This window comes from Leptonychotes weddellii, chromosome 16 (genome assembly GCF_054177405.1).
Source record: "Leptonychotes weddellii isolate Sample4059 chromosome 16, ASM5417740v2, whole genome shotgun sequence".
Taxonomy (NCBI): Eukaryota; Metazoa; Chordata; class Mammalia; order Carnivora; family Phocidae; genus Leptonychotes; species Leptonychotes weddellii.
The window spans coordinates 48,506,083-48,518,702 of record NC_138384.1 but is presented as its reverse complement, the minus strand read 5'-3'; the positions used below and the strand labels follow the sequence as shown (position 1 = coordinate 48,518,702).

At 57.3% G+C, this 12,620-nt stretch overlaps 4 protein-coding genes across 6 annotated transcripts in view; 2 read left to right on the top strand and 2 right to left on the bottom strand.

Annotated features, from left to right (window-relative positions):
* Positions 1-158, bottom strand: part of EPS8L1 (EPS8 signaling adaptor L1) — a 5,407-nt gene extending 5,249 nt beyond the window's left edge. Inside the window, exon 1 of the mRNA XM_081807930.1 lies at positions 132-158. Coding sequence (XP_081664056.1) covers positions 132-158 — 27 coding nt within the window. The remainder of the gene's footprint in view (positions 1-131) is intronic.
* A 3,494-nt stretch (positions 159-3,652) lies between these two features.
* On the top strand, positions 3,653-7,452 carry TMC4 (transmembrane channel like 4; the record flags this gene model as incomplete). The annotated part of the gene is made up of 10 exons (XM_081807929.1): positions 3,653-3,838; positions 4,339-4,506; positions 4,731-4,894; positions 5,156-5,282; positions 5,554-5,651; positions 5,940-6,123; positions 6,407-6,537; positions 6,636-6,791; positions 6,987-7,065; positions 7,162-7,452. Coding segments are annotated over 10 exons (1,362 nt in total), but the record flags the coding sequence as incomplete, so codon positions are not given.
* Positions 7,453-7,736: 284 nt separating this feature from the next.
* Positions 7,737-10,830, top strand: LENG1 (leukocyte receptor cluster member 1). Its single transcript, XM_006742419.3, has 4 exons — positions 7,737-7,945; positions 8,900-9,079; positions 9,695-9,957; positions 10,538-10,830. Exons 1-4 carry the CDS (start codon positions 7,814-7,816, stop codon positions 10,809-10,811), a joined length of 849 nt encoding a protein of 282 aa, XP_006742482.1. The 5' UTR covers positions 7,737-7,813; the 3' UTR covers positions 10,812-10,830.
* CNOT3 (CCR4-NOT transcription complex subunit 3) overlaps positions 10,788-12,620 on the bottom strand; it is a 13,435-nt gene continuing 11,602 nt past the window's right edge. For all 3 annotated transcript variants that reach the window (XM_081807315.1, XM_081807314.1, XM_081807316.1), the window contains exons 17-18: positions 12,227-12,352; positions 10,788-11,131 (exon numbers count right to left, since the gene is read on the bottom strand). In XM_081807315.1, the coding sequence (XP_081663441.1) occupies positions 11,033-11,131; positions 12,227-12,352 (225 nt within the window). In that variant the 3' untranslated portion in view covers positions 10,788-11,032. The remainder of the gene's footprint in view (positions 11,132-12,226; positions 12,353-12,620) is intronic.

Genomic DNA, 12,620 nt, shown 5'->3' with positions numbered 1-12,620 from the left:
TTTTTTTTTTAATTGAATTTCTACTCCCCTGCCCCAGCTTTCTTGAGATATAATTGACAGAAATAACGTTGTGTGAGCTTAAGATGTACAAAGTGTTGAACTAATAGGTTTATATATTGCAACATGATTACCAGGGTCGTTTTAGCTGATGCCTCCATCCCCTCACACAATCCTGTCTTGTGATGACGTTTAAGATCTACTCTCTGAGCAACTTTCAAGTATATAATGCAGGATTGTTAACTATAATCAGGATGTTGTACATTAGATCCCCAGAACTTAGGACTGGAAGTTTATATCCTTGGACCTCTTTGTGTCCCCATCCCCTGGTAACCACCCTTTTACTGTTTCCTGGAGTTCAGCTTTTTTAGATTCCACAAATAAGTGGTATCATACAGTGTCTGCTATCTGACTTATCTCACTTAGCATAATGCCCTCAAGGTCCATCCATGTTGTTGCAAATGGCAGGACTTTCTTCTTTCTCGTGGTTGAATGATATCCTGTTGCTATACGGGTATATATCACATCTTCATCCATCCGTTGAGAGACACTCAGGTTGTTTCATATCTTGGCTATTGATAATGCAGTGAATGTTGGGGTGCAGATGTCTCTTTGAGATCCTCTTTTCATTTCCTTTGGATATATACCGAGAAGTGGGATTGCTGGATGATATGGTACCTCTATTTTTAATTTTTTGGGGGAGGGAACCTCCATACTGTTTTCCATAGTAGCTGCACTGATTTACATTCCCAGCAGTGCACGAGGGTTCCCTGTTCTCCACGTCCTCACCAACAAGTGTCACCTCTTGTCTTCTTGATGAGAGCCATCCTGACAGGTGTGAGGTGATAGCTCATTGGGGTTTTGATTGGCATTTCCCTGATGATCAGTGATGATGAACACTTGCTCACATACCTGTTGGCCATCTAGATGTCTTCAGAAAAACGTCTTTTCGATTTCTCTGCCCATTTTTAAATTGAGGTTTTGTGTGGGTTGTTTTTTTTTTTTTTTGCTGTTGAATATTGTATGTGTTCTTTTTATATTTTTCTGTTAACCCCAATGTCAGATATGATTTGCAAATATCTTCTTTTATTCCATAGGTTGCCTTTTCATTCTGTGCATTCTTTCTTTTGCTGTACAGAGGCTTTTAAGTGGTGTGTAGTCCCACTTACTCCCTTTTGCTTTTGTTGCTTGTGCTCTTGGTGTCCTATCCAAAAAATCGTCCCCACGATGAATGTCAAGGAGGTCTTCCTTTATTTATTTTTTTCCCTAGGACTGTTTTCCGTTTTAGGTCTTATGTTTAAGTGTTTAATCAAGTTAATTTTTGTGAGTGGTGTAAGATTGAGGTCCAATTTCATTCTTTTGCATGTGGCTCCCCAGTTTTCTCAGCAACATTGGTTGAAGAGACCATCCTCCCCCCATTGAGTATGTGGGCTCCCTTCTCACATATTAGTTGACTATATATATATATAATTTTTAAAATATCACACATATCCAGAAAAATGCAGAAACCAAAGAATAGAGCTTGATATGTTCCCATCCATACCAAGAAACAGAACATGACCAGCCTCCAGAAGCCCCCTCAAGATCTCAAGTTACCGCCTTCCCCCCCCAACTCCCCCACCCCCATCCTTTCTGATCACACCACGGACTGCTTCGGCCTGTTTGGTTCTTCATATAAAAGGGAGACTCTGGATGTATGTTGAGTAGAGCCCAGAGGGCTCCCTAATGACTGGAGGTGGGGCATGGTGAGGGTGAGAAGTTAGGAATGACTCCAGGTGTTGAGCCTGAGCACTGGGAAGGGCAATGTTGCCGCCCTTATGATGGGGAGAGCTGTACAGGGCCATGTCGGTGGGGCGTGCAGTTTGGGCCGGTTGATTCTGAAGGGGCTTTTGGACGAACGAGGGGAATGGTGAGTAGGCAGTTGCATACGTGGGTTTCTGGAGACGGTCCGGACTGGAGATGCAAATCTGGGACACACTGGCATTCAGGCAAGACTGGGAGTTGCTGGGGGGTGGGGGGGCTGTGGTCAAGAAGGAAACCAAGGACTTAGGAAAAGTGGAGTTTCTCCTAAATGCCAGGCGCTGTGCCAGGGTTATTAGATGGGGGTCCTCCTACCTTGGTACACCTCACAGTCCAGGAGGGGAGATGAACGGAGAGAAATAAAAAGCAACTTTTAGGTTAAAAAGCAGATCAGCGGTTTCAGTTTGGGAGCAGTGCTGTATAGAAAACAAATGGGATAATATGATACAGATGTTAGAACAGGGATCAGCAATTTTTTCCTGATAAAGGCTGGATAGGAAATATGTTCATATTTTCATTCATTTTCTGGCCATACAGTCTGTCTCAAACTCTGCTGTTGTAAGGCTAAGGCAGCTGTAGACAGTAAGTCAATGAGTGAATGTGGCTGTGTTCCAATAAAACTTTATTTACTGAACCTGGTGCCATAGTTTGCCATCCCCTGGGGTAGAGAATGGGTGGGGACCCTCATTAAATGGAGCGGTCAATAAAGGACTGAGGAGGTGACCTGTAGGTAGAGACCAGAAAGAGGAGACGGAACCAGCCAGGTGAGCAGCTAAGACCCGGGCATTCCAGGCAGGGGGAACGGCACGTGCAAAGGCCCCGTGGTGAGAAGAGGTTTGGAGTGTTCTGCGAAATGGAGGAGGAGGGAGGGGAGGGAGGAGGAGGAGGGAGGAGGAGGAGGAAGGAAGGAAGGACAGGATTTGAACTTCAAGAAGTAGGTGGGAGCTAGATCAGGTGCGTGCTGGCTGGATGTGCTATGAAGGAGCCTAAACTTCAAGAATAAGGAGAAGCTGTGAAATAGGTTTTAAACAGCAGTACCACCTAATCTGCATAAAAAGGAACAGAATGGATTCAAGAGGGCACAGGTGGAAGCAGAGAGACCAGATGGCAGTCCTCTGTAATTGTCCACTCGAGAGATGCTGGGGGCTTATGCCGGGGGCTTGCGCCGGGGCGGTGAGGGTGGATATGGAGCTCTTTGCCCAGTTTTCTCCGTTTCTTTCCCTCGCTCTGCTTCTTTTTTTTTTTTTTTTTAAGATTTTATTTATTTGACAGAGACAGCGAGAGAGGGAACACAAGCAGGGGGAGTGGGAGAGGAAGAGGCAGGCTTCCCGCAGAGCAGGGAGCCTGATGTGGGGCTCAATCCCAGGACCTTGGGATCATGACCTGAGCCGAAGGCAGACGCTTAACGACTGAGCCACCCAGGCGCCCCTCCCTCTCTCTACTTCTCTGTCGCCTCCCTGGGTCTTTGCCCCGCTTCTTTGTCTATCCTCCTTTCTCTGGGCCTTCCTCCCCCACCCCCTTCTCTGGACGTCTGTCCTTCCCTCTGAGTCTCTGACCCCTCTCTCTAGCCGTCTTGCCTTCATTTCACTGCCCCCCCTTTCTCTGAACCCTCCCCCTTGGGCTCTCAGTCTCCCCAGGGTCTTTGTCTTCCTCACTCTGGGTCCCCGTGCCCTTCTCTCTGGAGCTTTGTCGCTATCTGCTGGGCGTCTGTCTTCCCGAGACTGCCCCTGAATCTCCCGGTCTCTGTCTCCAGTGACCGTCTCTACGTCTCTGACTTTCTCTGCTAGGTGGCCGCTCGCCAAACGCCCAAGGTCCTAGGGTTCATTTCCCGGGGTGTCCCCGCACTCGCGGCTGATCTTCCACACCCCGGCTCCTGGGTCTTCCCTCCCTTAGCTCCGTGTCAGGACTGAAACAGACGCTGCTGGCCGAGTCGGGGGCCCTGACCAGCTACAGCCACCGGGTGTTCTCCGCCTGGGACTTCGGCCTCTGCGGGGATGGGCACGTGCGGCTGCGCCAGCGCAGCATCCTCTATGAGCTGCAGGTGCGCTTAGGGACCCGGAGGGGGCGGGGCCAAGAACACGGGCGGGGCTCCGAGAGACGCTGGGTGGAGCTTTCTTCTAAGGAGGCGGCCCTTGGGAAATGAGAGGGCTGGGAGGCGCCCACAATAGGGATACCTGACGTCAAAGCGTCCAGGAAAAAGCAAGCAGCGGGGAGGGGGCGGGGCCGGAAGCTCCTCCGTACGAGGCGAAGAGCTAGGCAGGGCCCGAAGGGGCTTGATAAAGTAGGACTGGAACTCCGCACCGGGCACGCGTGCTGGGCGGGGCCTCGGAGGGCGGGGTGTGGGGTGCTGGGCGGGGCTGTGGAGGGGCGGGGCCGGGAGATCTAAACTGTCCCCCAGAGGACCGTCGGGGGGACTCGGGCAAGGATTGTAGAAGCCCTTAGAGGAGTGTTGCTCTATTAGGTCCGGTTGAGCAGGGGGCTCTGAAACACCTGCAGGGCGTGGGGGAATTGAGCCCAAATGGACATCTTTCCTGGCCTCAGGTGGAGCTGGAAGAAGCTGTGGTGCGGCGCCAGGCCGCGGTACGGACCCTGGGCCAGCAAGCCCGGGTGTGGTCGGTGCGGATCCTGCTCAATCTGCTGGTGATTGCACTCCTGGGAGCAGCCTTCTATGGAGTCTACTGGGCTACAGGGGCCTCTGTGCGGCTGCAGGTGTGGAGGGTCCTGGGGGAGGAGAGTCCTGTGACCCCGGCACTTTTCCAAGGTTGGAGGGGACTGAAGTCTATAATTCCTGGGCTCTTAGGAGGGAAGGGGGCGTACGTTTGAACCTTGGACTTCGGGTGCTGGAGGAAGAAGAGGCTGGGGGAGGATGTTTAGCAAGGTTCTGGAGGACCAGAACCCCAGGGTCTCTTTGCTTGGTCCACCCTTTCTCCCAGGAGGTGCCCCCTGTCCAGCAGATGCCACTGCTAAAGCTCGGGGTGGATTTCCTTCCGTCCATCTTCATCTCTGGGGTCAACTTCTTGCTGCCACCTGTGTTCAAGCTCATTGCCCCACTGGAGGGCTACACCAGGAGCCGCCAGATTGTTTTTGTCCTGCTCAGGTTCTAGCCTTTGGGGGTGTGCTAGGGATGATAGCAGGGCTGGTCTGAAGGACACGGGTTCTAGTACATAAGGCACGGAAATCCCCAGAACACGGGACCCAGTGAGATCTGGATTCAAATCCTGCCTCTTGTTCACAGAGCCCAGGTTTCTTCATCTGTGAAGAGGGGAGAATTGTGAGCATGTTCCATGCAGCGGGGGGTGGGGGTGGCGGCAGGGTGACCACTGGTCGGTGCTGATTGCTTCTCCCTTCTCCTTGCCAGGACCGTGTTTCTCCGCCTGGCCTCCTTGCTCGTCCTGCTCTTCTCTCTCTGGAATCAGATCACTTGTGAGGGCAAGGCTGAGGCTGAGGAGTGCAAAACCTGTGGCTACAATTACAAGGAACTACCGGTGAGGAGAGGGGCCCCAAATCCTGGGTCTTTCAAGGACAGGAGGTGCTAGGCGGGCCCAGACTCCAGGTTTGAGAGGAAGGAGGAGCTCAAGGTGCTAGAACACCCTCCCTTTGAGGACAAGGTTACGGATGTTCCAAAAAAACTGAGCACCTTCCCCGCCCCGAAAGGATTGTTAGGATCTCACACGCTTGTGATTTGGAGACGTGGACGCTTGGGCCTCCAGGTGCCTGGGTCCTGAGGTCTTTCTGACCCATGACTTCCTTCCTCAGTGCTGGGAGACTCGGCTGGGGCAGGAGATGTACAAACTCCTGCTCTTTGACCTGCTGACTGGCGTGGCGATCATGCTGCTCATCCAGTTTCCTCGGAAGTGAGAGCCCCGCCCCTCGCAGTGCCCCCACCCCCTTTGCTAGCCCCGCCTCTGCTCCATTTCTTTGCCCTCGGTCCGCAGACCAGGCCCCCTGTTACCTAGTTACTTCCCTCTGGCCCCGCCCCTACCTCTAGCCCTCGGGCGTCGGCCTCTGGACACACACCCTCCAGGACTTTGAAAGCTCCACCCCTACTCAGATCTGCTCACTTCCCATTGGTGGGCGGGACGGCGGAGGCGGGGCAAGGGGGGGCCGCCGCGCGTCTGACTCGGCCCCGCCCTGTCCTCCAGACTGATCTGTGGCCTCTGTCCCGGGGCGCTGGGTCGTGTGGTGGGAACCCAGGAGTTCCAGGTGCCTGACGAGGTGCTCGGGCTCATCTACGCACAGACGGTGGTCTGGGTAGGGAGTTTTTTCTGCCCTTTACTACCTCTGCTCAACACGGCCAAGTTCCTGCTACTTTTCTATTTGAAGAAGGTGAGGAGTGTGGCGGATTCCTGGGTCCTGGAGGAGGAGAACAAGGGTCCCCAACTACTAGATCCTGAGAGAGGAGGGGTCTGGAGGACAGACTCCTGGATGTGGGAGGAGGGGTTTAGGGCGTCGTAACTTTTCCGTTCAAGGGAAGAGGGGACCCGGACTCCCGGGTCTGATGGCAGCAAAGGACTAGGGACTTCTGGTTCCTGACTGAGGAGGGACTAGGACTCCTGGATGATGAAGGACAGGCTAGGACTCAGAGTCTTGTGTCTCCTTCTCCTTACAGTTCACCCTTTTCTCCACCTGCTCCCCAGCTTCCCGCACTTTTCGGGCTTCCACAGCGAATTTCTTTTTCCCCATGGTCCTTCTCCTGGGTCTGGCCGTCTCCGCTGTTCCCGTGCTTTACAGCATCTTCCTGTAAGTGGGAGAGGCGCCTGCCCCTCCCTCCCTCCCTCCTCATCCAGGATTCTGAATCTTGGCCATCTTTGAACACTGCCCGTCTCTGCCCTCTTCAGGATCCCACCTTCTAAGCTGTGTGGTCCATTCCAAGGGCATTCGTCCATCTGGGCCCAGATCCCTGAGTCTATTTCCAGCCTCCCTCAGACCGTACAGAACTTTCTATTTTTCCTGGGGACCCAAGCTTTTGCTGTGCCTCTTCTGTTAATCTCCAGGTGAGGGAGCCCAGACTCCTGGATCTGAGTTTGTGTGCCCTGGGGGCCCCCTATTTCTAAGGGAGGAGGGGGCTGGGGGCCTGGACTCCTGGGTCTCAGGGAGGAAAAGCTGGGGGTCCAGATCCCGGTGTCTAAGGAGCCATTACATTGAAGATATTCTAAGAGAGTTCTGGCTTCCATTTCTGTCTCCTCTAGCATCCTGATGGCATATACCGTGGCCTTGGCTAACTCCTATGGACGTCTCATCTCTGAGCTCAAACGCCAGATAGAGACCGTGAGCCAGACCGGGTTCGTGGGAAGTGGTCCTGGATATGGAAAGAAATAGGGGGGAAAGGTCTGTCTCACCTCCACTTCTTTACCCTTTACTCAGGAGGCGCGGAATAAGGTCTTCCTGGCGCAGCGCGCTGTGGCCCTGAGCTCGGCCAGCGGGGCTCCTTGACCTCCCTTGGTCAGGACGACGTCCCACTTTCAGTCCGGACCTGCCCCCGGACCCTTTGTAAGCCTCCGGCGCGTCATCTCTAAAAGGGGAGAACTTGAGAAGACCCCAAGCCCTTACAGCCCTGGGATTCGGAGAGTCCCAGGGCCCTGAAGTCCCCCAACCCTGCCAAGTCCCTTACTCTCCAGTTAACCTCGTGTATCAATAAACTCAGCTGAGGCTACAGAGCAGTCTTTATAATTTGCATCCCGAGGCTGGGGGGTGGGGGAAGAGCCAGACACAGGCCAATCAAATGTATTGGCCTCGAGAAGACATGACGGGCATGCCAGCCAATCAGCGGCCGCGTCCGGTAGCTTCGGGGCGGGGACACGTGATGGGCTCAGAACCTTGGCGAGAGGCGGTCGCTAGGCTACACCAACCCAAATTCGGCGTCTCAGCCAATCAGCTCTCGCTACGGACCTGGGGGGCGTGGCATCCAGCCCAGGACCAATCCGTGGCTGAGGCAGGAACAACAGGGAGGGGCATCCGCTCGCCAACAGGAAGTGCTCGGAGGCGAGCCTGCCAGTCGGCGGACGGCTACGACGCCATGAATATCTTGCCTAAGAAGAGTTGGCACGTCCGGAACAAGGATAATGTCGCCCGCGTGCGGCGTGACGAGGCTCAGGCCCGGGAGGAGGAGAAAGAACGTGAGCGGAGGGTGCTGCTCGCTCAGCAGGAGGTAAGCCCGAGTGCGGTCGGGCGGGACTCCCGGGCCGAGCGCGCACGCGCACGCGCGTGGGGAGGGGCCGGAAGCGGGGGTGGTGCGCAGGCGCAGTGCGTCCGGTGAGGTTGGAGGAGCTGGGCGTGGCTGGAAGCGCGGAGGGGGGGGGTCCCCTGCACGGCCCCCCCGACCTGGGCGGGCCCTCCGCCTCCCTCTTGCCCTGGTGTCCCCCATTCGTGTAGTTCGCGAGGCCTGAGTGTGCCTGGCACAGTAGGGGCTGGTGAAAAAAGTGAACCCTTGCTCAGTTCAAGGAAACTCGGGCCCCTGTTTAGTTTGCCTGAACAACCTCCCTGTTGAGCGCCTACTGTATGCTCCATCGGTGCAGAGTGCTTGACCTGCGGTCTCTCAAGCACCGTTCGTGCTTGAGGGGCGCTGTCCTCCATGGTGCAGAGAAGTGGGCTGTTTCTGAGGGAAGGGACAGTGGGACACCCATCCCGCTGTGGGGCGAGCCCTGTCCCTGCTCCCCTCCACCCGCCAGGGGCTTTGTCTAACTCCTAATCTCTAGTTTTCGGTCCTTGAGCGAATCTGGTCCTCACCTGAACTTTAGAAGTTCGCTTTTGTCAGCAGAGATTGCACGTCGTCTTGGGAGCAGTGACTGGAGTCCTGCCTGTAGTTCTGGTCGCCTGTTCTCCTGTTTTGGGCTGTCTTCCTAGCTGTTTTTGTTGTGTCACCCGAGGTTGGGAACTCTTGTGGCTGACCGAGAGGCAGTGTACAAGCCCAGGTATCACCTCATTCTCCCACCGTCTCCCCCGGGCAGGGGCAGGTGTCTCTGCTGGGCTCCCAGGGCCCACGCACCCTTCCTTACAGCCCCCAGCACCAACACTGGGGTTCTCTGTGCTTGGCGCCAGTCTCACAGTTCCTGGAGTCACGTCTAGGTTCTGAATTCTCTGCCTGTACCTTTCTTTTTCCCAGGCCCGCACAGAATTCCTACGGAAGAAAGCCAGGCACCAGAACTCACTCCCCGAGCTCGAAGCAGCAGAGGCGGGAGCCCCGAGTTCTGGCCCCGTGGACCTATTTCGGGAACTGCTGGAGGAAGGGAAAGGGGTGACCAGTGGCAATAAAGAGTACGAGGAAGAAAAGCGGCAGGAGAAAGTAAGCCGGCCCCCCACCTAGTCAGTTCTGCGTAGAGCCTGGGGTGAATGATGGGAACAGAGCGGTGGGAGGGGAGGAAACGAGCTACTACAGAGAACGCGGTATGGAACACGGCACTCAGGAGTGCGGGTTACTGCCATCCAGGGCTGCAGGGGCTTGGAAGTGGGTGCCGGAGCCCCCTCCCTCTCCCCCCCCCAGCTGTGGGACTGTTAGGTACAGATCCCTGTAGAGGTTTGGGAGCTCTTTCAAGGTCAGTCAGAACCTGGGGTCCTGTCGCTCACCTGTTCTCAGGGATTCCCACCAAACCCTGAACTTGCCTTTGTCTCGTCTCACTCCTTTGCCCTGCTGGCTGCTTTCAGGCTTGTCCTCACATCATCTCCCCAACGTTGCCTGCCTCTGAACCCTAAAGCAGCTGCACCCCCCTTCCCCCGTGCTTGTTACTGAACCCACCGTCGTGCCCAGGGCAGGAGCCCCACCTGTCCTTAGCACACGGCAGGGCTGGCTCACGCTGGTTCTGCCTGTCCAGGAGCCTCGGGTGTCCTGTCGTCACGCGGAGGGCTCCCCGAGGGGAGACCTGCTTGACCTCCTCACCTCCCTAGTTTCTGTCCCCCTCAGGAGAGGCAGGAGCAAGCTCTGGGCATCCTGACATACCTGGGCCAGAGTGCAGCGGAAGCCCAGACTCAGCCGCCTTGGTACCAGCTCCCCCCAGGGCGAGGGGCCCCCCAACCCGGCCCAGGTCCAGACGAGAAGATCAAGAAGCGCCTGGACCCTCTGCGGGAGATGGAGAAGCATTTGAGGAGGAAGAGAGGGCACAGCAGTGATGACCGTGGCCGCAGCAGAAAGGGGCCGGAGGGGCCGGAGAAGCAGCGGCCGGAAGCGTAAGGAAGCTGGGCCGGCCGTATGGGCACCAGGTCCGGGGCTAGGCGGCTGGAGGCGGCTCTCAACATGCAGTCGTGGGGCCCCGGCGCCTGTCCGGGGGGCTGCAGAAGCAAGCCTGCTTTCCTGAGAGCCCCAGGCAACGTGCACTCGGTCTCGGGTGTCCAGTGGCTTCCCGGGCGACAGTGTGGGGACAGACAGGCTTCCGTGCAGAACAGTGATGAAACCCACTGAGACCTACAGCTTTCTGGGGGCCAGAGTTTCAGAGCCATGGGGTCAGGCAGAGCAGGTTACTGCGTCCCGAGCTGGACAAACCCGAGCAGCTGGTCTTCCACGCAAGGGGAGACTGAGGCCCTGGGTGTGCTCACTGTTACGGCTGATTAACAGTGGGCTTTCTCGAGCTGGAGGGGCACCCCACTGTAAGGAGCGGGGGGTGATGGGAGCCCCAGAGCGTTGTGCGCAGCACGAAGCCAGCTTCCCACTCCCAGGCCGCACAGACCAGAGCATGTCTGCCCGGGGTTGGGGGGAGGCCTCCAGGAACTCCAAGCTTTCTGAGCTTTCTGACCTGACTCCTCTCCCCAGCCCCCTGGCCCTGGGCCAGCTCCGAGCCGAACGTCTGCGGCGGGAAGCGACGGAACGTGCTCGGGCGGAGGCCCTGCTGGCGCGAGTGCGGGGCACAGCCCCCCAGAAGGACCAGCCCGAAGAAGAGGCCGACGAACGGCGGAGGCCGTACAACTCCCAGTTCAACCCTCAGTGGGCCCGACGTCCTGCCGGCAACACCCAAGCGCTCACTGACTGCGGGGGGGGGAGGAGAGGCCGCAGCTGCCAGCCGTCATATAAAACTATTTATTCATAAATATTTTCCAAAATGAAAATAGGTTTACCAAAAAATGTCCCTCACTGGGGAGGGGAGGAGGGGGCAGCCCTTGCCCCCAGGCCCCCAGGGTGGGGCTGCTGCCTGGGGGCGAGGGCTGCCCCATGGCCTGGGGCCTCCCCCAGTCTTCCAGGGCAGGGCCCTCGCCTGGGCAGGGGGGTCAGCATGCGGGGGGGAGGGGAGGGTGGAGGGAGGAGCCGGTGTCACTGGAGGTCCCGGTCCTCCAGGTAGCGGTACTCAAAGGTGAAGCCTTCCTTCTTCCGCTGGCCCCACTTCTCGTAGTCAAAGTAGATGTAGGTGCCCTGGCCAGGGGAGAAGGTGGTCAGTGCGCGGGCGAGGACGTGGCCGGGGCTCCGGGCCGGACCGACAAAGGGGACAGCTCTCAGGGCCGGGGCGTGCCAGGCTCCAGGCCCAGCGCCCTGCATGCATGTGCCGTCTCCCTCCACCCTCCCCGGGCTCTTCTCAGGCGGGAAAGGTCGTCCTGTGCGCTCTGGAGGAAACGGGGAGGCGCGGAGAGGCCACGGCTGGGCCTCAACCCCGGGCACGTTCACACAGTGGCTATGGCTTCTCGCGGCGGCGTTTGAGCACAGAGCCGGCGCTCAGCCCTCGAGCTGGGTCCTAGCACTTAGTCTTCACACAACCCTGAGGCCGTGACCCCATCCTAGAGAACGGAACAGGCTGAGGCTACATCCAGGCACGCTGTTGGGACAGATGTTTTATTGGAGGCAGGGTGGGTGCGCACTTCTGAAGGAATGAGGTCTTGACACGTACTTGGAGGGTTACTTTGGCCCAAACCAGGATGGGACAGGGAGTCTGGTTAGTGTGCGAGAGGACACGGGGAAGGGGGCCGGGTCTGCGTGAGTGTCTGAAATGCGGCAAAGAACGTGAAAGAACCGAGGGGAGGGGGCCGAGTTCTCGGAGGACAAGGGCCTCGCTCAGGACTTGGCGTCAGCCAAGTATGTGGTGGAAGAAGCCACTGTGGAACATAGCCACCAAGTTACTGGAAACGAAGTACACGCCTGATACTTACTACGGAGCAGGCACCGTAAGTACTTACACGTCAGTAACTCATTTAATCCTTGCACACGTGCACACAGGGGTCTGCTACCCGTGTTTACACATAAGGACAGGGACACCGGTCCAAGCGACTTGCCCCAGGTCACCCAGCAGGAACTGGGTTCAAGCCCGTGTGGTGTGGCTCCAGAGTGGGGTGCAGCAAGGGGGAGATTCTTATCACCACCACGTGGGGAGTCGTTAAGAAAATCGCTTCCCCCTTCGTGGTCGCTGCGGAGCCCCTGCCCTGCCGGGCGGAGGGGACACGGGACGAGGGAGCGGCGGTCGAGGACAGAGGCCCCGGCAGAGCACGGGGCGGGCAGGGCACAGGGAGGGGCCCTCACCTGCTCAAACTCATCCGTGATGGTCTTGGGCTCCTCGTGCCTCTGGAACCACATCATGTACTTGGTGTGGAATCGCCACGACTGCTTCTTTAGGGCTTTGGCTGCCAGGTACTGCGCCTTCGTGCCCTGGGGGAGGAAGTGTGGAGCCGGGGATCAGGGGGCCCCCAAACTGGTGGGGCGAGGGGCACAGGGCTGACCCCAGGCCCCGCCGTGGACCGGGGCTGGGCTGGAGGTTGGGCCGGACAGTCCAGGTGGAGAGGGGCTGGGGCACAGAACATACCACTGCTGGTCAGGAGGAGGAAAATGCTTCCACAGAAGCTTTGAGAAGGAAGAAAAACTACTGCATGTGGGGAGTTTGGGAAGTTTTCCCGCGGGGGGCGGGGGGCGGGGGGGC